This window comes from Pygocentrus nattereri, chromosome 1, assembly GCF_015220715.1.
Source record: "Pygocentrus nattereri isolate fPygNat1 chromosome 1, fPygNat1.pri, whole genome shotgun sequence".
Classification (NCBI taxonomy): domain Eukaryota; kingdom Metazoa; phylum Chordata; class Actinopteri; order Characiformes; family Serrasalmidae; genus Pygocentrus; species Pygocentrus nattereri.
In genome coordinates this window covers 27,032,469-27,059,172 of record NC_051211.1, presented here as the reverse complement: position 1 = coordinate 27,059,172, position 26,704 = coordinate 27,032,469, and the positions used below count along the sequence as shown (strand labels likewise).

The following is a 26,704-nucleotide window of genomic DNA, read 5'->3' as shown; positions in this document are numbered from 1 at the left end:
ATGTGTAGTTTTACTGGTCATAGCAGGTCCAAACTGGAGAGCAGAAGAAGAAAAGGTCTCTTACGTTCTGCCAGATGCCAAAAGGGACGACATTAATGTTGGTGAGATTCACTCCACTTCTGTTCAGATACCTGCAGTGCACATATACACAAACACACCTGAGCACCTTCACCTATAACCTCCAACTTCATCAACACACCTGAGGAACTGTAAATTAGTTTTAATCTAATCTCTGTCTGCTGCATCTGTACTGTATGTTTCCCTGAGCTTAGAAAACAGGAATAAACCTACTGACTCGAAACTCATTTGTAACAGAAGTCAAAGGGCAGATGTTGAATTCTGTGAAGCTCTGAAAGGACAGATACAGATTTACAGCTTCATTTACAAAGACCTTTAAATGGCTCTACAAGAAATTTGCTTAGGCAAAATTTCCTGTTCTACCTTAAATTGTGCAGCAGTTACGTTTTGATACCTGAGGTTGCTGCACCATTTAAGGTGGAAAGGGAAAATTTGATCATGAAGCTGGCGATTAAAAAGCTAAGTTCAGCTTCTTATCACCGAAGAATTCTTGTTGGCAATAATAAATAATTGCCCCCCTCTTTTAAGGCAAATGAGGCCCTAAATGTGCTGTCACTGCAGGCCGGCAGGGTCACCTACAGATCGGCGCTAGTAGCTGTTAATGAAGTGATGTGGTTTTTTGTTTGTGCTCTTTTTTATTCTGTGACTCGTTTGATTGATTCATGCGTAAAACTAAAGTTGTGAATGAATCGCGAGCGCCGGTGCTTTTCAGTCTACATCAGGTAAATGGCAAATGTTAGGGCGATATACCATTTTTGCTATAGTATGGAGACAAAGCAGGAAAACACATCCTGATTATTTTTCTAGGCTATTTTAAATATGATTCCCCTGTCCATGAGACACACAAATGTGATCACCACAGCTGGAGGCAGCATATTGGAAATGGCCAGAAAACCTTGTATTGCCTGTTTACGTAAAATTCGCTGACGACAACTGATGATGTATCCAGTTCTTGAAGGGTCGTCCCATTTCAACCTTGTAACTTTGTCCCATTTCAAGGGGGAGGGTTAAACTTGAAAACAAGGGTTAGGGGTAAAAATAAGAAATGGGACTGGGCCTAAGAGTGGGTTTTTTTGTTTTGTTACAGCAGATACAGCAGAGATGTCTGATACAAATACAGCAGGGATTATAGTGTAAAAAGTTTTTAAGGTATATTATTCTTTTAAGGTATAGTATACCAGAATACAGGCCGCGATGTGTCTCCCACATATATAGGAATGTCAGGTCGCTTCTCTGAAAGGAGCTGCAGAGTTGGAAAACTGCACAAACATGAGAAATTCCAGTTATTAAAAAAAAAAAACTAAGTGAAAAAATAAAAACATGCCTCAATATTAAATACAATAAAAAAACATTCATGAAAAAATTAAATAAAAAAAACAGGTTATAGTAATAGGCATGGATAATAGAGGCTTCCATGGTAAGTATTTAGTGATGAGGTCATTATAAAGTCATAAAAACAAACTATGTCCATTTATGACTTTATTGCATTTCTACTTATATTTTAATATGAATTCTGCATTCAATGGTGATTTAATTCTGTTACAGACAGGGATGCATCAACATTTTTTTTTTGGGCCAAGTACGAGTTTTTTTTTTTTTTTGGCCTATGCCAAATGCCAAACTGCATATAAGTAATTATTAATGTAAATCAACATTATTATAATTAACATAATAGTGAAACCATTCAAATCTGGCTGATTTTAAAGCATGGGCATTAGCTGGCTGTTATGAATTACGTTAGATCAGCGTTTCAGTAGAAAAGCACTGCTGTACAGCTGTTAGTGAAGTGGGTTTCATAGTTTTGATCTCTGCTCCTCATCTGTCTCTTTCAACAACAGTCGCTGTAGCACAGTGACAGGAGGAATCACATCTGAGCCTAATGCATCTGAAGTTGTTGAGTTTTATGTCTTGCTGGAGTCTTTTGATTGGCTGGTAAAGCTGTAGCTGAAAGTCTATTGTGTGCAGGATGTTTAGTGTGACTAACGACTATGCATTTGAGTGCCACGGTATCAGCAGCACTTCCCCATCTAAGCAGCATGATTTTTTTTACAAGGCAACGTTTAATCAGCTGCATCCTGCACCTTTGCCAATTCTGCCACGAGACAAGGAACAAGTTTTGCAACAGCAGTGTGAGAACACCGAGAACACTGCAGGATTTAGAATTTTAACAAACTAATAACTTTAACATAAACAATATTAACTGCTGATTGACCCTGTTAGCGTGTTACTGCTGTGACAGCAGTGCTGCTGTTGTTTTAGAGGATAAGCTCACCTGAGGTGGTCTGAGTGCATGTGGCTGATATAGATGAGGTCAGCTTGACACAACTGCTCCATAGCACCTTTTGGAGGCTCATGCAGTAGCCACCAGCCCCGGGCAAATGCTGGTCCAGTCAGCCAGGGGTCAAACACCATGCTTTTACCCCCTGCCTTCAGCTCCATGCATGCATGGGTTATGTAGGTCAACTATGCAAGACACAAACAAACACATGTACTGAGTGAATTTATTAGAAACTACTATCTTTATTTCCTTTACTGACCACTTTATTATTTATTATTTTTTAGAACTTCTACCATGTACTTCCACCAACTGACCATTTTATTAGACATACCTTCCAGTACTACCACTTACAGGCCACTATATTAGAAATACTTACCTTGTATTTATGCCAGCTGACATATGATTAGATACACCTACAGTGCTTGCCACAAATATTGGCACCCCTGGTAAACATGAGCAAAACACAAAACATTTCTATAGCTTATAATTTTTTCTGTCTTTTCAGGAATTTTTATTTTTTCAAATATTTTCAAATATTTTTCAAATCTGTGTGTGCCACAATTATTGGCACCCCATTCACTTAATTCTTTGTGCAACATGCTTTTGCAAAGATAGGCTAATGCTTATTGAGAACGTAAAACACATGGCAAAGGCCCATTTCTCCATACAGAACCTCTTCAGAACCTTCAGATTCCAAGGTCCACATTGTGGACCCTCCTCTTCAGTTCATCCCATAGGTTTTCTATGAGGTTTCGGTCAGGGGACAGTGGTGGCCATTGCAAAATCTTAATTCTGCGGTCATGAACTGTTTTTGTTTTGATTTCGAGGTGTGCTTTGGACCATTGTTGTACTGGAAGATTCAGTCTATGGCCGAGGTTAAGTTTCCTGGTTGGGACAATTAGATTTTGATTTATTTCTGCTGGTGTTTCTAGCCTTTCTAGCCCCCTTTTCCTCTGTAACATCATTTTTCAATCCTGATCTAACTTTTAGTTTTTATTTTGATGAATTATAAAAAATGAACATTTCATTTCTAATTTAATTTTTTAATTTAATGATTTTCTCTTTTACATTTATTATTATGTTTTTAATGCTGTTTTTATTTATGCTTTTTGTTTGTGCTTACTTTACTTTTACTTTTTTAGCCAAATCTGGCTATGATTTTTTTTTTATTTGGAAAGCACTTTGAATGACAGCAGTGTTTGAAAGATGCTATATAAATAAACTTGCCTTGCCTTGTCTTACTCAATTATTCTAATTGTTGGAGAAACAAGAGCAGTTAGTTCAAGTAAACAGTGAAGTAGTGTTAATTTCAGCACAGTGAAATAGCCAGCCTCTCTTGTGTTTACTATTTCATATGTATATGTATGTATGTATGTATGTATGTATGTATGTATGTATAGTGTGTTTTACCGTAATCTCTCCAGGTTGTAGTTCCTGTGCAGGTCTGGGATCAGTGTCCCAGGGGTCTGGAGGGTCCAACTCCAGCAGCTTCAGACCTCCATCTACAGACTGCACCACCTCTACATGCAAACACACACACATGATCACACACACAGACAGACACTGCTATGTTTCTCTAGTGCTGAAGAGAGCTAAGAGTGACATCAACACTGTAGACAGAGAATTCACTTACAAAGCATATTTCATTCTAAACTGTGCTTCTGCTGTAGCTGAGTAGCTAACATTAATGTTCATTCAGAAGGTGTGGAGTTTTGTAGGAAACAGCTAAGAGAGGTCACATCCAGCAAACATCCAGCATGTCTTTTGCCAGTCTTTGAGTGATAAATAAAAGCAATCGGTATCAGATAAAAGTCATTAATGCTGTTGAAGAAAAAATGCTTTGTTCAACGATTATGTCTAAAAAATAACAGCAAATATTGTGATAGACAAAAAGCCCATTTTCTCACCAAGTTCATCCTGCAGGAAGCTGTCTGGAGGATTTACGTACTGCATGTTGGCCACATTAAGCTTCCAGTAGTGTTTAGTGCAGCGTACTGTCCTACACACACACACACACACACACAAAACACAGTTACTTCAGTTTGTAAAACATCTGATAGTGGATTTAAATATGAATGACAATTCATATTTAATTACTTCATTTCCTGTTCATAAACATTTGCAAATATGTCTCAAATGACCAAAAAAACACTGCTGAGTTTCCACTAGTTACTCAATTTCAGTTACATCATCAAAAATGTTGAATGTTTAATCCATTTGATCAGCAAACATACTTAATAAAGGTGTGCGTTATTTGCTCAGTCAGTTTGTTTTTAATGTTTTACAGTCTGTACAAACGCCCTCTCTCAAAGTGTGTGTATATCCATCCATCCATCCATCCATCCATCCATCCATCCATCCATCCATCCATCCTCTAAGCCACTTCTCCGTCAGGGTTGCGGGGGGGTGCTGGAGCCTATCCCAGCTGTCATCGGGCGGAAAGCAGGATACACCCTGGACGGGTCGCCAGTCCATCGCAGGGCAGACAGACAGACACAGACAGTCACTCACACACTAACACATTCACACCCAGGGGCAATTTAGCATATCCAATTGGCCTGAGTGCATGTCTTTGGACTGTGGGAGGAAACCGGAGAACCCGGAGGAAACCCACGCAGACACGGGGAGAACATGCAAACCCCACACAGAGAGGACCCCAGTCACCCGGCAGTGGCTTCTTCCTTCCTCAGTGGCCTTTCAGGTCATGTCGATATAGGACACATTTTACTGTTTACATAGATACTTTTGTTCCTGTCTCTCCAGAATCTTCACAAGTTCATGTGCTGTTGTTCTTGGATTGATTCATATTTTTTGCATCAAAGTACACTCACCTCTAGAAGATAAATTGTGTATTGTTCCTGAACGATATGATGTTCTGCATGGTCCTGTGATATTTTGTGATGCAGTTATTGGGTGTGTGAAGTTCAGCAGGGTCACAGCCTCAGGGAACAATCTCTTCCTGAGTCTGCTGATGTGGTAGCGAAGGCTTCTTTAATGCCTCCTAGTTGGGAGGAGGGTAAAAAGCCCATGATTTAATTGAGAAAGGGCTTTAATGGTGTTCCTTGACCTGCCCAGGCAGCACTTATGGCAAATGTACTCATTTATGGGTAACTGGGTTTGATTTTTCACCACCTGCTGGAGCACTTTGTGGTCTGGGAGGAAAAAGCCAGCTACAGGATGAACATGGTGGAACAGCTACAGAAAAAACATCAGTGCGGTCTGGAAAAGCCTTGAAACAATCTCTGGCCACAAGAAACCTGACTCCCAGGCTGCATGGTCTTCTGACCAAACAACATTAAACATGATACCTTCCATTGTTTGGAAATTGCTGCCAAGGATGTACCAGACGTGGAGGTCCACATTTCTTTTTCTGATGTCTATTGGCTGGTTTCTTTTGATATTCTCATGATGTCAAGCAAAGGTAGCGAAGGTAGGCCTTACAATACTGCCACAGGTCTACTTACACTTACCTCAAATGATGTCAGTTGGCCTATCAGTATCTTCTAAAGCCATGATATCAATTTTCCAAGCTTAATTACTTGCTTGTTAATTCTCTTCTTGTTACATCTTTCCTTGATTTCCTTGCTATCACTACTGCTGTAGCACTATGAATTTCCCTGTTGTGGGACTAATAAAGGATTATCTTATATCATCTTATCTATCTTCTGCCTGTGTTCAACACTGAGTACAATGAAACATAGTCAGCATCTAAGCAGAAGTGCTAAATGCATTATTTATATAGAAAGGTCAAGAAAGTAACCTACAACTGACAGTTACAGTATGTACAATTAAAGACTGTAGTGTGTTATAAATATAATTATATTTATATATTTACAAATTATATATATATATATATATATATATATATAAATATAATTTGCATATTTACAGAGTGACTGGAGAGAATGTAGTATATACTGTCAGAGCAGCATATGTGAAATGACAAATATGCAGAATAAAAAGATGTGCAGTAACTCTGAGCAGATAGAAAGTAATAGACTGTATAAATATGAATAGAAATAATGCTAGGACAGAAATTGTACTAACAGTGCAATGAGTGCAAATTATATAATATATAAAATATATAAAATAGGAGCTCCAAGAAGAGGAAATACAGGCTGTGAGCATCCCACTTTAAGTGGTTTAGCCTGGCCAAAAACCTAAAATCTCCAACACACACAAAAGTGCAGCGCACGTAACCACACCACAGCAAGTAAGCTGCCAAAACAAGAGTGACCGACAGGAGGGGAGCATCCACAGGAGCACCCCACCACCAGAAGGATACCACAAACACTTGGGTGTCCTATAAAAAGAAGTCAGTTATAATGTAAAACGCCAAGACCTCTTGATCCAAAGGGGGTGCTACACAGCCAATACATTACCCAAAACAAATAAAACTAATTTGGCTGATGTCAGAGGACAAGTATTTACTTTAAAATATCTTAAAAGCTTAAGCAATCAAAAACCATAAACCAAAATAAGAAAAGCTAACACAACAAGGTATAATCAAATATTAAACAAGCAAAACATAACCAAACAATGTGAATCAAAATAGGTCAAAAACAAGTCAATGTAACAAAGAAACTGAAACAACAAATTCAAATCAAGGTAAACAAAAACAGAAATAAAACACGAGAAAAACAAAACAGTAGTAAACAAAACAGCAGTGGCTCAAATTACTATGTAGGTATTAAAACAATAATAAAATAAAAAAAGATAACGGCAAGTCAGCTGCTTCCAGAGCCTGCACGTTTGAATGGTTATGTGCCACCTAGACCGGTCAATGGTGACGCTCACATCCGACCTACATGCAGGAAAGGGACAGCATTAGCCACTAGAGCTCTGTTGCTTCACAGGCCCAACTACCTACTTCCAGGAGCCGTGAGAATACCTTTAACTGCCGCTATGCACATGCTCACCACCTGTTAGCCATTGCACCAGCCCACCCTACACCTACACAGACACAAACATTAGCCACTGTATACTAAAAAACACAGTACCCATGTAGCCCCCACTACATACCTGCATACAGACACCACCCTGGAGCGATCGGAGCGCAGGAGCGTTATAAGGTAGCAGAGCAACAAATGGCTATGATAATTCAATGCTGTTTCCAATAGCTCCTCGCTAATACACCAGAAGTGCTGGAGAAGGGGGAGACTGCATAAACTAGTGATGGGATTTTCGGCTCTATTTTGAGATGCGGCTCTAATGGCTCTTCTTACTGTGGAGAGCCGGCTCTTTCGGCTCCCAAACGGCTCCCCATATATGTATTTTTACATTATTAATTAATAGCTTAAACCTAATTTTATAACATTTTGTTTCATTATTGACATTGTTAAGCACTTGTGATGAGTAAAAATGCTGCTTAACAATGCTTTACAAATAAAACTTTTATTATAACCAATTATTAAATTATCACAAAATAGCACCACTTCCACAAAAAGGCTGGGATGTAGGAATGGGGGCAGACGTTGTGGCAGCTGAAGAAGCAGTTAGAGTTGATATTATTGCACCTGAAGAAGTAGTTGCAGTTGATGCACTTGCACTGTGAGAAGGTTCCCTTTCTGGTCTCGACTCCTCGAGCAATACTGATGAGTGTGATGTCCTCATGTGCCTGTGGTGAATTTGACCTTATTAATTCTATAGTCGTAACATTATTTTCTATCATATTGGTTATTAGACTGTGTACATTCTGGTTGAGTTTATCCTGTGGGCCTCTGACTGAAATATGGTGGAGCTGATTCAGGAGGCAGCTGCACCCCCCCCCCCCCCCCCGAATGTAAACAATGCTATATATTAGACTGGGGCTACTCTGGACAATAACGTACGTTTATACCAAATTTGGCTAAAGAAGATCCATACATTGAACAAACTGAGGCTATTTTGACAGAAGCCAGATGTCCACAACGGTATAAAAACCAGGAGTTGGAATGTACGTTGGAACGTACGAATTTTGGCTTATCTCTCCAAGCTCTTTCGCGAAGGCTTGTCTGTGACTTCGACCTCTCAATGCTAATAAACATCTTTGTATGCAAGAGACGAGTGTCACCGAAGAGTTTGTTCCTACACCTTTACAGCATCGCAACTAAAGAAACCACACTGTGCAAGTTGTTTGTCGAGCCTGCTCTATATGAAATGCTGACTTTGCACAGTCTGCACTGCCCTGGAGCTCGACGTTGCATTAAAATGAGTCCAAATCTTGCTACGTTTTCTGTCACTCATTTTCACACCTAGGCCTATTGTGTTCTCACACAGACTCCCCTTCTTTCTGCCGTGCTTCTTGACCGCTGTATGTGAGTGAGTGTCTGTATTAACACCTGCCCACGAACGCAATACAGCTTGGCCAATTGCCTGCCGTTTCCACAAAAAAGTGGAGATAAACTTTTTTTTCAGTGTTTCCCCGTTACCTTATTAATTGAAACCGACTGAGGAAAAAAAGCTCTCCGCTCTGTAGCACTGGCAGAAGCAGAGCGAGACGCGCAAGGAGGGGGGGAGGAGGGGGGAGGAGGGGGGGGAGACAGCGAGGCAACGAAGGACAAAAAAAAACGACGCTGGAAAAAAACTGTCGGCTCTGTGGCCCTTGCAGAGCACAAGCGCAACGACAGGGAGGTGGAGAGACAGCGAGATACTGAAGATAAAAAACGGCTCCCAAATAGGATCTTAAAACGGCTCCCATTGTGGAGCCGGTTCCAATCGTTCACTTCAAAGAGCCGACTCTTAGAGCCGGATCGTTCGCGAACGACACATCACTAGCATAAACTAGCACGCCAGCACCCATCAAATGACCATCAGCTCCAGCCAAGTCAAGGGCAGGGGAAACAGCACACACTGTAAACCCACATTTTATATGGACCCAAATACATTAGGTCTCTTGGACAGAAATATAATGATTTCCCAAACATTTTAGATAAACGGAACCTTTTTGACCACTTTGTAGATACAACCTGTATCTTTGGACTGCATTAATCAATTTGTTCCATTGCTAAATGGAAAGATTTCATTGGCTAGTTTGAAAGCCAGATACATTTGCCCCGCTCCGCAATGTTTCTGAAGCGAGAACGTGCGGAGGTGTGAGCTTTTGAGGACGAAGGGTTGAATATAACAACGACAAATGAGAGAAAGAAGAAGAGGAGGAAGAAAAGGAGGGAAAGAAGACAAGGAACGGTGAGGTAGTGCGCGCGATTCACCGTTTTCAGTCAGTCATTTCAGTTTGTGTTACTGTGTTGTCTAGTCACTTCAGTATCTCTTGACTCTATCGTGCTATCGTGCCGTTGTTTAGTTTATGCTATGACCACAACGTATTTTCTATGACTTGTATTTAGGTATTTATCATTGGGTTGCGTATTGTTTTCAGCGTTGCATATGTTCTGGTATACTTTTCAAATTATTTTTCCAGCTAAGCCGCTAGCTGCTATGAGCATGTCCACCATGCAATGTTAGGTAGCCATTTCATTGCATCTTGCTTGTTTGTCTCCAGTGGTTAACACGTTGTTGTTTATTTGAGGTTATTATCGCGACTCATTCTCTAGTCTTTGTGAAGTGGTATCGCTGGCCTGGTTATTTCAGCTAAGCTGCTAGTTGCTAGGAATGTGAGCACGTGCACGAGTTCAATGGCGACCGATTTATGGACAGAGGACAGAAAATATGAATTGGAAGTGTAAATACTGCGAGTTCAATTGTGACAAAAGGGGGCAGATTTTAAAACATTACAGGATAAAGCATGGAGGTTACTCTAGAAATGAACCCTTTCCTTGCCCTCACCAGGACTGTTTGTGCACGTTCCGGTCTTTTGGCACTCTCAGCACTCACGTGTCTCGGTTCCATATTGAAACCCACTCTCTGCAACCTGCACCACGTGCAGTCAAGTTGCGCTGTCTGTTATGCGAGTTTCTTGAACCATGCACAGATGCCACGTATTTCACCCACCTTCGTAGTAGACATCTTTGAGACAACCAGAAAGTTCAGTGTCCGTTTAAGGCGTTTGAGAGCTTTTTCCATGCAATTGGAGGTTATCCCCCTGACCCTTTGCATGACATTTTGGAGGGCATAGTTCCCATAGAGCTGTCTCTTTGTATTGCAGACTTGGTGGCAAAGAAGTGCATTACATTAGAGGTGATCAATGAGGCCATCAAAACATTTTCCTTATGCTTGCACAGACAAAACTGATTGTCCACAGCCTATTGTGAAGGGCTTTGATAAGAAAGGGACTATAGGAAGAAATGGCCATGAAAACTGGTGCCTAATCAGACTCCTTCCTCTCCTTATTGGCCATTGCATTCCTGAGGGAAATGATGCTTGGGAAACAGCCAAACACCACTATATCGAGCATTACTCCAAACTTATAAAGCTGTATGGCCCACTGTGTGAAGTGTGGACAATGAGATTTGAAGGAAAGCACAAGTTCTTCAAAAAGGTTGTTCGGGATGCTCAGAACTTTAGAAATGTTCCTATGACTCTTGCTGTAAGACACCAAAAAGCTGTCAGCTACCAACTAGACTGCAGTTCGTTTTACAAGCCAGAATTTGAGATGGCCAAAGTAACATCTTTGTTGGTTACCTCTTTACCAGAGAGCATCCAGAATGCAATTCGAAAAAAAGTCCCCAATACTTCAGCTGTTCTTACGGCATCCTCCATCTGTATTGATGGAATAGATTACAACGTAGACAGTGTGCTTTCAGCTGGCTCATGTTCAGGCCTTCCTGAATTTAAGCAGATCACTCAGATAATTGCTGTGAACACAGAAGTTCTGTTCATTTGCAAGGTCATGACAGCTTGGTACTCTGAACAGCTTCGGTCATATGAACTTTGCAGTCCAGACAGTCCAACATTTTGCGTACTTCAGCTTACAGATCTGAATGACCCTTTCCCTCTTTCACCTTACAATGTACAGGGTAAATTAATGGTAACGGTGAGGCATTTTATTCACTGTTGAATGCCTTTTTTTCTCCGCAGATGGCATCATCAACCACCATGAGAGTCATCCTAACTGAAGCCGATGTCCAAAAATTAGAGCTAACATCAAGGCCTAGCTCAGTTGCGGATTTGATTATGTATATAAAAGACTCACTTGGACTTGAATATGACTTCAACTTACAGTTTCGAGACCCAGAGTTTGATAATGAACTTTGCAACCTCACAGATTTATCAGAACTGCCGGAGAAGCCAACAGTAAAGATCATTCCTGTGCTCCATTTGGTCTCCCTTCCATCAAGCTTATCTGAAAATCTGAATGGCACTGTGTCTACAGCAGATACCAAGCTGCTCTCCACTTCGTCGAGAAATCCTTTATTCAGTAGCATGTGTGTAAATTACAATCTTAACCAGTCTATCCCATAACAAACTGTCCGAACATATAGTGGTAGATGTAAAATGCCCAGCTTGACCTTGGAAGATGTTATTGGGTATGGCGATTTGGTTAATTTCATTATTGAATTAATCATTATGGACCTTTTGTGGTGAGTAGCTGTATTTTTTCTAACTATCTTTTTTATTTGTAATTTTTATTTTATATTCTGTTTTAAGTGTCATGAACAACCATTTCAGAACTCTTAAGGTACAAAGGCTGTTGAAAAAAGTGATGTTACATTTGGTGTGTGAACAACAAAGTGCCGTTGCCAGAGTTTCTGTTGTGGAAGGCAGTGACTTTATTTATATGCACTTTATGCTACTTTGTTCTGTGAATAGGGTAGCACCAACACTGTCAAATGACCATACCTGTACACAAACTACCCAAGGTGCATGGTAAACACAACCTTCAATTCGTTCAGCAGGAGTTGAAAGGAAAAGTGCACACAGCTGATACCACTGTCTTGTGTAAAAAAGGGTATATTGGCGTTTACAGTCATGGTCATTTGACAGTGTTGGCAAATAGGTTTTCTTTGTTTTGGCCTACAGGTCACGGTTGGTATTTTACACTTCCCACCATGTTTTCAGATAGTTTGGTGTGTAATATACTGGTCAAGATTGAGATTTGCACACATGCTACTGTTTAGTGTATTTGTCACTGCTGTGGTAGCACCCGCCACTTATGATGGTAAGTGTATTTTTGTATGTGATAAGTAAAACATAAAAACCCTTTGTTTTATATATATATATATATATATATATATATATATATATATATCCCTAATGTAGAATGGCTTTCTTGTTTGTCAGTTTACATTGCATTACAATAAACCTTCAAAAACCAGTCAATCTTTTTTTTTTTTTTTTTATTCATAGCTCTTACAGCAATAGATGTGCTGTTTTGGAATTGTTTAAGTATGCATGTTCTAGTTTGGCAGGTTTTCGCCATTTAGTGTTGAACCCACAACTTTACCAAGAAAATGCTATGTAAATGTGGAAGTACATACAAATATATCTTGGTACGATACTGCTGAAGACTAAAGATTCACATATTACCCCAACCCCATGTTTAGTAGTAAAATTAAGTGCATATTTAGCACTAGCCAAATTAAAAGGTTTGGAAAAAATAACAAATAATATTAAATTATGTAAACAAACAATCAATTTCAACCTAACTAATAAGTATAGATTAGTATAACATGAGAGAATAGTTTATTGTACTGAATCAAACAATGCAGTGTACCTTAAAATGATGGTACAGTCAACCTTAACTTTTATGTTTATTCAATGGTTAAGAAATCAGTTTTTTTGAGGCAACGTGTAACCCCAAATGTTTTGGGTTCATTGAACATATTCGGGTTTACAGTGCACAAGCCACTCACAACCAGCCAGGCTCTGCTGGTTACACATAGATCGGCTGTGTGGAACTGTTGGACACGTTCACTATGAGCCTGAAGCTGGGGAGAGTACTACAGCTGTGAAAAACATCTTGCGTTGTACCAGCACCCAAAGGACCTCAGCAGCTACAGGCTGGTAACACTGACTTCACATCTGATGAAGACACTAGGCAGGCAGATCCTTGCCCGTCTCTGCTTTCCAGTGATCTCATCTATGGATTCATGCCAATTTGCCTTCCAACCTGTCCTTTGAGTGGATGACATGGTCATCTGCCTCATATGTAGAGCTTTTTCACAGCTGGAGAAGCCTGTGAGCACTGTGATAATTCTTTTCTTTGACCTGTCTGGGCTGAAGAACACGGGTGGATCATCACCTGTCAAACTGGATTCTAGACTGCCTGACCAAACACTACACGGGGCATAGTACTGTGTGGAGCAGGGAACAGTTCTGGCACTGTTCATCTTCACCCTTTATACTGCAGCTGCTGTCTACTGAATTTCTCTGATAATTCAGCGATCATTGGCCTCTGTCCAAATAAGCCCCCTGAACCAAGTGCAAGTGGTGGGAGATAGGATAATGTTAGCTAAGATAACAGCTCCTAGAAGAGGAAGAATGGCTCCCACCCCATGCATGTGACCCTGGCAGCACTGAGAAGTTCTTTCAGCGACAGGCTCCTTTACCCCAGGTGTGTGGGAGAAGGAGGGTTATTGCAGGTCCTTCCTTCCTGCTCACCTGCCACACTGACAGGATATTTTACACAAATTGCATATGAAGTATTGCACAACATGGATATTTTACAGAAATTGCAGCCCATGTGTAATATGTGTAAAATATCCTTATAGTATGAAGAGTTTTTGCTTTTCAATATCAAATGTTTATATTGTTAATTCAATCCATGTCAAATATTCCATGGCAATTATGTGTAAAATATTCTTATAGTGTGATTTTTTGCTTTTCTATTTGTAAAGCTCATATTGTTAATTATGTGAAGGATAAAGATTTGTTTTCATTTTAAGCAATATATATATATATATATGTGTGTCTATACAGTAATAGTAACATCCTGTAACCCTATTCCGAGTAGTTTCTGAAGAACCAAAAGCCACTGTGCAGCTCAGAAATATGACTCCTATAATGTCTGTCAAAAAGCATCGTTTTAGAAGTGAAACTACAAAGATTTTCATCTTGACAGTTTGGAATTTTTAAAACTCATTTCAAATTTACTAGCTTGTCATCTTCACTGCAAATGCATTGAGTCATATTCTGCATCCTATTTCACCAAAACTAGTTACCACTGACATGTAGCTACAGAAGGTCTTTCTGGATGTAGTCAAAGTCATGGAAATGGGTGTAGCGTAACAATGAAAACTTGTGTACTGTATCCAGTGGTGTAGTTGCACTTCGAGATGGATGCTTATCAATCAGACCATGTTCTAATTTTAGTCATCTAAATGACGACAGCTGGGCAATAAGAGTAGTACAGCACTATTAACACACACACACACACACACACACACACCACACACACCTGCCGTCCATGTCCTCTATGTCTTTAATGAAGTGGCCCCCCTGGTGCTTGCACTGGTTCCTGCAAGCTTTAATAGTGTCTTGATGTTTATAGATGATGAAGCATTGTCCATCCGGACTCTTGGTGAAGTTTATTCCTTCTTTAAGGTTCCGAGCATTTGAAGCATCCAGAGTTAGCGCGGTCCGACAAACCTGAGCCATCCTAAACCTGCAGGATATAGAAAATGACTGCAGTTCAGTCAGGACCAAAGAAATATTTTATTTCCATTTGCAGTAAGTTATATTTGACAACAAACATGACATTGAACAAGTCACATACAGTAGGGAGGAGACGGGGAGGAAGTGGGTGGCAAAGTGGCAGCGGAGAAAGTGGAAAGAATGGACAGGCTAAAGTATCTTAAACAAGCGCGCTGACGAATTCAGCTAATTCTACACCTTGCAAATTATTTTTCCTGAGATTGACTTTGCGGCGTACCTGAGCTAATGCTCTGCAAAATGTGATAAAAAAAAAAAAAAAAAAAAAACACAGTGTAGGCCAGAACGGGGGCAGGACACTATGATGAGAACTTTCATGATGGGTAACCTGGCTTTCTTAATTGCTCATCCTGTCAAAATAGAACAGTTCTAAGAATAAGTTAACAGAATGTAACAGTTGTTCTATAAACCTGATCTCAGAGTCTTAAACAACTCTACATGTAATTACAATCTGATTCCTGAACAATGAATCTTTTTTACAGTGTGACTCACTGCATATTTAAAAGTTTTACTGCCGTTCACTGTATGTTGGAGTTTTGAATCCTAATGATGCTGGGAGAGGTGTGCAATACAGGTAACGATGAATAATAAAGAAATCACTGTACTCATTGTTTTGGATTGCATTTTTAAAGCGAGGCACAACCAGTACTTAGCAGACCTGAATACTATCCAAATTTAAGTTAAAATTTTTCAGGGGACTCACACCATCTCAAAATGAAGAGAAAACATATCTCCAAGCAAATTAGGTGCACCCTTTTCTCATGAAATGTTAGCGTCTGTAAAACCTTTTGCTAGCTTTTCAATCGAGCACCTTTAGTCGGGTGCTGTTTTAGTTTTACGTTTTGGCCCATGATGCACATGTGTGTTAAACGTAGTTTCACATGTGAACCTGTGGTTTCAGTCAATTTCCGGCTGTTCTGTTTCACACTGTGTGAGCACAAGTTGTGCATGACTGTTACAGCTCGCATGGGCAGGTGATTAACATATACAGTGTTTGCACTGCTGAGCAGAGCAGCAAGAAACATCTACAGATATTCTTGATCCAAACTAATATCATTCAAATCAGACACTCTTCTTGGTAAAAAATGTCATTCTTAAAAGAGCACAGTACATTTGTTTGTTCTCAACGACATTCTCACTTGTGATTGGGTACTAATTTCAAGTTCCGCGACTGGGGAATTTGTTGTGGAATGGAATGCATTGCATTTTTAAAAGTTTTGTTTGGTTTTTGATTCATTTTTATTTATTCTTATGGCTTATTCCACTGTATTTTGCTGTGTGATACATGCAGGTCCTTGTCTGTTATGTAAATACTGTGCTCCTTTGCCACCCTGCACACAATGATATGAACAAGAGGAAATGTTTTAAATGAGAAATATGTTCAGTGAATAATGATATAAATTAATATTAAGAGCAGATCACATTCCATTTTCTCCAGTTATCTGCAGATAATATTATGAGACCACAACAGTGCAATATTATCTTTTTCATCACAAAAGTGTATGATGATGAAAACAAAATAAATGATTAGTTAACATAGATTCACCTATGAACCCTACTCTTCCTTCAGCATCCTTCTTCCAAATGAATCTCACTGAATCGTCTCAAGTAACATCTTTTAACCACAACAGTAGCTTCAAATTCAAACACTGGCATGCTGATGACAAATGGAATTGAGGCACTGGTGGATAGCAGTGGCTGCAAAGCAGTGGCCAGAGGGCTGTAAAAGGAGGAGCATGGGGAGAGTGTTCATGTGAACATATTGATCTGTTGAGATAATTTTTTTCATTTTTTTCTCCATACTTTCAACTGTTTCTTTTTTCATGTTTCTCATTTCATTTCGAAATTTCCCACAGTAGCCAATAAGTATGTGTAATAATAATAACGTAACACATAATACATAATAAATGTGTCATGTGATTGTTTTGATAGAAGTCACAAACTGCCAGAATATGAAGCAAAATGTTAGAAACATGAAAAAAAGTGTAAAAATGTCGTTTTCTTTAACTTGTTGGCTGACCAGCTTAGCAGAGAGCTCAGGTAGTGTCACGCCTCAGGTGGACTCGGATACCATCTCGAACTCCTTCTCCCAGACAGCATCAGGAGCTCACATGACTGTGTCACTACCAACTGGCAGTCTCTTGATTACTGATCTGATGCACCTGTACAGGTTAACCTACTGGGACACTATTTAAGACTAGTCCAAAGTAGGCTTCGGTGCGAGGTATTGCTTATCTTTCACAAGAACATACTGAGCGATTTCTTTATCTTCTATGATCTCCTGTTATGACCCTTGTCTCTCATTGTTACCAACTTAGTCTTTTGGATTTACCCTTTTGCGCTTTCGCTGGTGGTTTTGGCTTTCTTGGAACTGGTTTTGTAACTTTCAAATTCTGTCTATCCCTGGTATCTAGTTAGCTTCTTCCGCGTTCGTCTCTCTCCTGTCAAGCATTACAAGAAATTATTACGAGAAATGGCTATGAAAAAGAGCTAATTTAGGTGAACGCTATTTCTACTAACTTTCAAAATCTCTCTTTAAAACTTTTCTATAACACCTTTGGTCCAGGAAACATTGTTTAAATACATTGCTACTATTTTTGTTGTTAATTATCAGAAAATTTAATTCAACATACATGAATACATGCTGTACTGATATTTGTCAGTACAGCGTGTATAGGCGTGTACACCTGTGCATGGATGATCATGATTTAAACAGTGACCCAGAACTCAGAATTTATTTATTCTGTAGTTAATTTTTACATTTTCAACTCTTCAAAGTAGTTGTTCTTACCCAACATTTGCCTTACCCAACAACGTAGCCCAACTTAATTTTAACCTGTAAATGTTTTTTTTTTAATTATTATTATTCAGACATGGAAATATAATTCCAGCTATTTATATAATAGCAGCTATTTGAGTGAAAAGATCTGCGGTAACCCAAACAAAACAAAAGCCATTATATTTAAGTGGAATAGTGGAATTTCCATCTGCATCAGATTATACACACATTTAAACACCGTGGCAGAAACTTTTCATGTGTTGTTTTTTTTTTTAATTTTCTACCAAAACAAAAAAAGAGATTCAATTGAGGTTACATAAACAGCATTTTCTCTGATTTACTCACAGTTACAAATGACCAGATTACAAACATCTCATTCACACACAAACTGTACTTTTCATGCAATTCATGTGTAACCCCACTGCAGATGCCCTGAGATGGTGCATTAAAAAAGAAATAAATAATACATTTAATACACAATTAAAGGTATAAGGAGAACTAAAGTTCAGTTAAAGAACACACCATGGTTTTTGGACTAAAATTGTCTTTTCACTACAAACTGACTTTTAATCAAATCAGCCTGACTGTGAGTCCTTATAATATTATCAGTAATAAACAGCATTACTGAATAAACTAAAGCCATGGATGAGTTTGATAAACTTATAAAAAGCTTAAAAACCCTTACCTCGCTCAGTGCTGCATTCAGGGAAGTACAATCTCTTACACTTACTGAGCCTTCAGCGTGTGTGTGTATAGATGGGTGTGACAGCTGCTTGTTAAACACCAACCTCCAGGAAAAAGTAAAAGTAGAATATGGAACAAGAGCACAGACAGCTTCATTTTAATAACATGCAAATGATAAACAAAGCAATACGCTAATAGAAAAACATGAAATGATGTCTACAATTGTTGTAAATTGTGTTTTTGCTGGCTAAAACATTATATATCATTAGAATAAATAAGCAAATACAGTCTCAGAAATAAAGGTATGAAACTGTGACTGGGGCAATTCTCTTGTCACTGTGGTGATACCCTCAAGGGTACATCTCAGTACCTTTAGTAAGGAAACATACTTGTCCCATAATAACAATCCATTGAAATGATCGCATGGATTTGTTGAATTCCACCACCAGCGCACCTGATTAAACATAAAGTATGAATTTCCCAAAACAAGTATAACAATACTTGGCAACCTCAAGAAGTTTGGAAATGGTTAAATAAACACATTTACATATTGTCATATTGACATATTACATAATGTCCAGTGAAAACAAGTGTCTTCAAAAAGGTATCTTGAGAGGACAAAATAATCTTAACCTTCAATGTAACTTACTGTATTGTGATTCTTTTCCAAACATATATATTGTGGCGGTGGAGAGATGGAGCCGCCGTGACGACTCCCCACAGAGAGAGCAAGAGGAGAAGTAAGTAAGCCATCATGGATTTAAGTTTCGGTTTTATTTTTTGTTTAATTCTGTAAAAGAAAAAGCAGTTGTGTGTCTCTGAGCTCTTTTTGGGTTTTTCGGTCAGTGAGCATCGTTCCCTCCCCCAGCCGAGCCACAATGTGTGTGTGTGTGTGTGTTCCATGAATGTCCTGATAAACCAAAAAATCTGACTTTTGTTGTATCATGTTGTATCACGTTGCTGCCCCCAGAGGCAGGGGTTGGTATTGCAGCCACCATACACGTCCTTACGATCCATACACATGACCCATACACAGGAGCCAATAAGTCAAAAAATCTGACTGCACAACAGAGAAACCTCATGTACAAGTGAGTATTAAATTCATATTCCAATTATTTTAAAAGCAGTCTTAATAATTGATTACAGTCAAAATACAGTAGGCTTGCCTGTTTCAATTAGTTTACCTGGTTAAATATGCTGCATTTTAAAATACAATAAAAATTACCATTCATTAATTTTGATGTAGTTAAGTAGTGAAAAAACTGAATGAACTGTATTATTTTTAACATAATGACTACACATAATGACTACAAGTCTTATGATATTAACAGATTAACTATCTATCAAAATTATAGGCCCCATTTCTGGCAATGAGTAAGAGATTGTAAAATATTTAAAATATGACTTTTTGTCATTGTTCTCTTACTTAAATCTATAATGTATGTTTTGTGGACCTCTAGGGTGGAAATTGCTCACAACATGAAGAAGAATATTTTGTAATGTGGGTTGTGCTTTGCACCCCTTCCCTGGCCTACCCTGAATATTTACTGTAACATGCATACTTTGTTTCATGTCTGTTGATATTAAATTCATTACAGTCTTTTGACATATGCAGCATTTGCTGTGGCTCTTGATGAAAAAGTATTCAAACTTCCAATTAAAAGCTGTCTGTGGGTCACATTTGGCCCTTGGACCCTGTTACCATCATGTCTTCATCAGTATGATGTTGATTTTACATTTGAGACCTAAACATCGAGCACTGAGCCTGTGCATGTGATGTAAAGATGTATGATATGATGGCCTATAACTCCCTTTAAATCTGACCTGCCACCTCTGACCTTTAAACTACTATTTTAGGCTTTACAGGGTGACTCATAGCAGCACACTTTATTTTAATGTTAATATTGTAATCATGTAATGTATATATAACACTCCATATATAACACTCCACAGCAAGCACAGGGAATAACATTTCAGCTGAGCCAAAGTATCTAAAGACTTTCATATGTAAACCAGACTCATAACATTGGGAAATTACATATATTTTCTGCTAAAATATTATGCTATGCCTCTAATTTTAATGACTCATGTACTGTATGTCAATAGTAACACATAATCAGAAATAGAAACATCAGAGTATATGTCACCAAGAATCAGAACTTATAGATTAGGAGTGTTATATACAGTACAGAACTGGAATCTACACCAACTGGCTAGTTCATTAAATACACCTCCTTGTGACTGCATTCACTTTCCATTTTATCTGCTCCACTTACCGTACAGTACTTCTTTTCCACCAACAAAGTACCGGTGCTCATGCTCGAGCTGGTGCTGGTTGCCAGGAACTAGCGAACCCTATAAGAACGGGCCAACATTTCCACTGGTTTGAGAGCTGAGCGATTGCGTATCTGGATGTGGACAGTCCTGAGCCCAGAAATAGAAGTCGACAGACAAAGCACAAAAATAACATGGCGGAAACGTTCTTCATTTGCAAATTGATGATACATTTTTCTGTTGTTTTTTGTCTGCTTCCATTGTTTTCACTCTTTCTTCTGCTTTTTTGGAAAATGGCGGTATCAACAACTTTACTTGGTGCGCCACTGTTTCCTTGGTTCCAGACCAGCAAGTTCATGGAGTTGGAACAGCACTGGTTTTGCCGGCCCCAAACAATTTCTTTTGCAGTGGAAAAGTGCAAAACGGTTCGAGATTTAGGCACCAGCACCATGTCGGTGGAAAAGAGCTATAGGAGCACTTTGTAGTTCTACAATTACAGACTGTTACAGCGTCCTGTGACCACTGATGAAGGACTAGAGGATGGCCAACACAAACTGTGCAGCAGCAGATGAGCTCTCGTCTCTGACTTTACATCTACAAGGTGGACTGACAAGGTAGGATTGTCTAATAGAGTGGACAGTGAGTGGACACAGTGTTTAAAAACTCCTGTAGTGTCCGATCCACCACCCAAATAGTACCTGCTCTGTGAGGGTCCATGGTGGTCCTGACCACTGAAGAACAGGGTAACAGAGTATCAGAGAAACAGATGGACTACAGTCTGTAACTGTAGAACTACAAAGTGCACCTATACAGTAAGTGGAGCTGATTAACTTGATGATGATTTTGTAAACAAGGAGGTGAACTTAAAAAAGTGGCCAGTAGGTAAATAAATCCATGTATGCCACTGCAAGGTTGTGTATCACTGGTAACAGCAAATTATGTAAACTATGTTTCAAAAATAGTAATAGTTAATATACATTACACAAGTGAATACTTACTCTAGTTTTAATTGCCCATGAAATAAAATAGTGTTTATACAATGGAACTCACTATGAACGTGGCTAGAGATGTCAGCCACAACAATAGCACTGGTTTTAATAATCTTATTCAATCATGGGCAATGCCAGGGAGGGGTGGGGGTGCTGTAGCTAAACCTAGGACAACCATAGCACCCCCAAGAAATCTCTGTGGTTTATTTAGAATTTTTAATTTGTGCATGTGAATACCATAATCTATAATTTGACAAATAAATAAATGCATTAATAAAATAAACCATTTATTTCTAGACTTAAAAACATAAAGCCAACACAGGTGATCTGATTCAGCCAATGGGCACAGCGCCTTTGAACTTTTGACCTTATTTTCACGCCTTGTTTGTTATATTTGCAGCCAGTGTCAGAGGAAGTGCGTATGGAATTTTTCACCCCAGCAGATGGACTAGATGTAGACTCACTACTAGCCAGTATTTTCCCCTGTTGCCTATTTTGAATTTAATGCATTTGGCAGTTGAGGCACTAATTCTGACTCCTTTTAGTTATCTCTACGTGATGCTCATTCATACAACATTAGGTCTGTGGAATGGAATACAGTTGATTAGTTACAACACAAGTTTGTGATTTCTGAATCAGAGGAGAATCAGTGCACAAACCTGTGTCTGTTGCTTGCTGCTTGGGTGCAAGGCTTGGCCATAGTTTAAATTGTGAAATCTTATATTCAGAGGTGTGTTTACGTAGGCTGGCTTGTGACATCTGTATCCCATGAGCTGAATATCTCTCCTTGTGTTTAACACAAAATAGCAATGTAACTGTCACGGATTGGTGTGTATATGTGTGTCGGGGGTGTTGCAGTAAAAATTAAACTGTGGCGACTAGCACATCAATGGGAAGCCCTAAATTTCAGAACACCCACGCTGAAAAAAGTCAAGCTACCCCCATAGCACCAGCAAAAGAAAATCTCTGTGCCGCCCCTGCATTCAATAAAACATATCAGGAATAATCAGTAAAATATACACTAATTCATGGTGAGTAAAACATACGTACATAACAAACATGTATCAATAATGCCCCTTTAGTAAAATACACCATTTTAATAGCTGTTGCTGAACAAAACATCAATAAAGCCACATCAACAGTCTGCTGCTTTATTGGAAATCTTCCCAAATGTCTTGGGGATGGTGATAGTCATTTTGAAAAAAAGGAAAGAATATAAATAAGAAACATATACGGTTGTGGTGGCAAAGATATGATAACCCTTTCCTCTCACATCCCTTAATGTTTTTTTCTGCTTCTGGCAACTCATTTCGCTGCACAGTTTCAGTATTCCCTGCCCCAACATACCTGATCCAGCTCGTGAAGGGTACCATCATTAGCTGATGTTCCGCTCTACCACACCCTCTTTAACTCAGGAAAGGCTTGTAAATTAGCTTATTAGTGTGTTCAGGTGTGTTCATGGTGTGAGAGAAGAGAAAACACCAAAACATGGAAGGTATGGTGCACTCCAAGACCAGGGTTGAAAACCACTGATGTGGTGACCACTTGGCTACAAGGTTATAAGTGGAACCGAAATGTACACAAAGCTCTGTAATAAATTCCACCCTTCTGCTTTAAAATTAAGGCATTGTTATGGCTTACTGCTGCTCTTCAGATTCATGCAGCGTAATTATCATACATTTAACTGCACTTGTGTCATGCACAGTTTTATGGGGTAGCAGGAGTGCTCAGTGTCTTCCCTACAATATGACTGGCCACCCCAGATGCCACCCCAAATTATGTGCCACGTTATTGTTTTCCACTTTGTTGTGGGATGGGTGTTTGGCCAGCATGTTTGTTTTTACCAAGCATGTCTGGTCTGTCCTGTGTTGCTATCAGCGGAACATAACTCAAATGAAATCTCCATGCTCTGACTCCAACACATGCAAGCACCGGGACCCCAGGCCAGCTGGACACAACTTTTCAGTGGAACAGCAGTGCAGTGTACAAACGGTAAGTGCTACTTGTAAGCTTCTAAACTGTTTTGCTCTTGTCATCTCTGCTGATCTGATGAAATTTGTTTGCATGCTAATGTTGACACTGTAGCCTTTTAATGTTATTAGGCTAAGTGGTTAGCTAAAATACTAGACCTGTGGTTCTCAACTGGTGTGCTGTGAGGCAAGATCAAGTGTGCCATGACATTTTAGGACGAGTCTCGGGTCAAAAAGTTCACAGACCTCTGGTTTACTGGATTAAATCTCATAACACCACAACGATCCTACATATTGTTCATAAGTAATTGAAAAAAATTCTTACATACAAGCTGTCTAAACAATTAAATGAATAACGAGAACTATATTAGACATGTTTTTGGTTCTTAGGTAGCTTAGTTCAGAATTTCTTCAATTGAATTCATTTCAAGGCATGCTTTGGTTAAACACCTAATGAAGCCTCCTTCTGTCTCATGACAGTGTAGACATTCTTTGAAAGGACTGAATGATAAATTTAGTGTAGTGAAATCTACCGAGTTGTACAATGTCCCTCCTCACCTCCCCGCCGTGCCACGTTAAAATGCCACCATGCTAAAACTGCCACCCCTTTGCCACCCTGGTAAAATTTTCTAGATCTGTCACTGACTAGCATATCATTCTGCCATAGTTTCACCTTCACATGCTTCAAAGCTTATCCGCTAGCTAAGTTATTTCGGCCTTGCTTGGACAAATCAGATTTGAGCAGAACAGATCTGACTTTTCTTCAGTCCAATTCAAGCCACATTTGTAGATGGTTTTGAATGTGAATCAGATCTGATTACTGGATCTGTGACTACGTTTGACTGGTCAGCTAAAATTTCATGTGGTTTTACATCAATCGGGCCACAGCGGTTCATGACGTCAGAACATGCAAAGAGAATGTCAGTGATGCATAAACAGGGCAAGTAGAAGCTTTTAACAGACATTTAGCCATTGTTTTAAATTGCTCTGAAACAGCTTTCTGAAATGCCATTTGGAAATATGTCAACATTAAGTGGGAATAAATAATGTAAATAAAAGCATAAAAAAGTTGTAGTTGAAAATACAATTATATAAAATATCTCTTAAAATACATATATCTGGAAAAAAATATATAATAAAAAAAATATTTAATTAATATTTTATATATATATATATATCCGCTAGAAAACTGCAGAGCTGCTCTGAGAGGAACGGTAGGACTGTAGTTGTAGTTCACTGAGGGGGAGGGGCGGCATTGGCGGGAACTACGTGCTGTTTTTGCTTCTCACAGGCTGGAAACCTGCAATTCCTCTCAGTATTTCCACAAGGAAGACACCGAACAGACTAGTAAGGCGTTTAGAGTTTAAAGTTTAATAGTTTTGCTGGATTTCCTTCGGGATGAGTAAAGTATATGTGTATATATTGTGGATTTTTACATCTTTAGTAGTATACTTTTGAGCATTAATATTTGTAGTAGTATACTGTTAAGCATTAATATCAGAAGGCATTAACTCGCACTTAGCATTAAAGAGTTATGACATTCGCATGGCAGGGCAGGCTACAACAGGCAGTTTGTGACAAACATGCAGAGATGTACGCAGCAGGAAACTGGCCAAGGCCACAAACTGAAGTAGGTCTGCGCTTAACCGTTAAAACGTGAGGTTTTCGTTAGAACTTGTTTTCACATCCATATATTGTAAACCATATGTCCATTGCACCCACTAAACAGGAACATGTACACATTTAGGTTCAGCTTATACGCACACACATATTCAGCTTCAGGGTATAAAAGGAGTCAGAACACATTGGGAGGTCAGAGCTTACTTGGGAGACACATGATGCATGTTCTCTGTTTGTGACCTCTCCAGAATTCTGTAATAAAACTTTGTTTGTTTCACTTCAGTCTGATATACTTGTCTAATTTTTTTTGCATCAACGAACACGCAGGACTGGTTTCGTCCACAATATCTATCTTAATGTTTGCCTGTCGGCTATGTTAGGCAGGGTAGCTAGCAGCTAACGCTCAGCAGCCGAACAGCCTGATGATGCCAACAGATCCAGCCATGATTAAGCAGTTTAGCTGAACGTAACTTATTATTCTTATTGTATGTTTGTCCCAGCAAATGAAGTGAGTTTAACAGTGCGACCAAAATGCTTTTCTGTGTTTAACCCGCCGAAATATCGGGTTTCCGTCGTTGGTCAGTTTTTCAGTCAGTGGTTTGTAAGTGATGTAGCTGTTTAGCCTTAGTGGGTTTTTTGGGCACTCTGCCTCGCGCGGTTAACTGCGGTCTAGCGCTGCGCGCTGAGTGAAGCTGAGGGTGCTGAGAGGGGCGTGCAGGGCTGTGGGCTTCTTGCGAGTAAAATGTAAACTAGAATGATATGCTGGTCTGATTGTTTGAATCTTCTCTAAGAAATCTTTAGAATGGTGAAAAAAATGGGCTACAAGTTGTGTGATTGATATGATGTGGATAAAATGATTAATATTAAAAGAAATTTGTGTTAAAGACAAAATGTTCCAAAAAATGAAGTTACTGTGTGATAAGAATGATGTGCACATTCAAAGAAACATTTAGAAGAATCGTTCCATGAGTAGGAAAGATTGTTAGAACACCTGTTTGTGCCAAACGGCTTGTCTGAAAACTTTGTCCTGCCATCTATCCCATCACTTGCAATCTAAGTCAGCCTCTTTTTTGTTCTAAGTGAATGTCTCTTGGTTAATTATCAGTGTAATATTCATATAATTTAGTAGAACAATTGGAGCACTATATAGTAATTTTCTGGGGTTTTTTTGGCCATGTTTTACTCTACTCATAATTACCACATTATGTCCATATATCTGTTCTTATTACTGATATGAACTTTAAAAAAATTGAAAAATTATATGTAATTTTTACAAAAAGACAAAAATTAGCTTGTATTTTTTTGTCATTTTTAAACTGTTAAATCTTTTTACTTTCATTTTCTTCCTTGTACACTCTCAGAAGGTGAACCAAATCAAGAAATTGTATGTCGTGCTGAAATTTAGCCAGTTATTTAGCCAGGTGATCATTAAAAAAAATGAAACCTTGCATTCATTTTAAATAGTATTATTGTTTATCCATTTGTAAGCTAATGTTTTATTTTG

General features: G+C 38.9%; 1 protein-coding gene across 5 annotated transcripts in view; it reads right to left on the bottom strand.

The window, feature by feature from the left end:
* LOC108411720 (cytidine monophosphate-N-acetylneuraminic acid hydroxylase-like) overlaps positions 1-19,211 on the bottom strand; it is a 40,072-nt gene extending 20,861 nt beyond the window's left edge. The window contains exons 1-9 of one of the 5 annotated variants that reach the window (XM_037541485.1): positions 18,997-19,211; positions 18,718-18,801; positions 18,349-18,451; positions 14,631-14,837; positions 4,264-4,355; positions 3,767-3,876; positions 2,351-2,541; positions 1,257-1,337; positions 65-131 (exon numbers count right to left, since the gene is read on the bottom strand). In XM_037541485.1, the coding sequence (XP_037397382.1) occupies positions 65-131; positions 1,257-1,337; positions 2,351-2,541; positions 3,767-3,876; positions 4,264-4,355; positions 14,631-14,830 (741 nt within the window). In that variant the 5' untranslated portion in view covers positions 14,831-14,837; positions 18,349-18,451; positions 18,718-18,801; positions 18,997-19,211. Of the gene's footprint in view, positions 1-64; positions 132-1,256; positions 1,338-2,350; positions 2,542-3,766; positions 3,877-4,263; positions 4,356-14,630; positions 14,838-16,430; positions 16,703-18,348; positions 18,452-18,717 lie in introns of those variants that run through there. The other 4 variants (XM_037541483.1, XM_037541487.1, XM_037541490.1 and 1 more) reach the window with 4 other exon arrangements.
* Between the last annotated feature and the right edge of the window lie 7,493 nt (positions 19,212-26,704).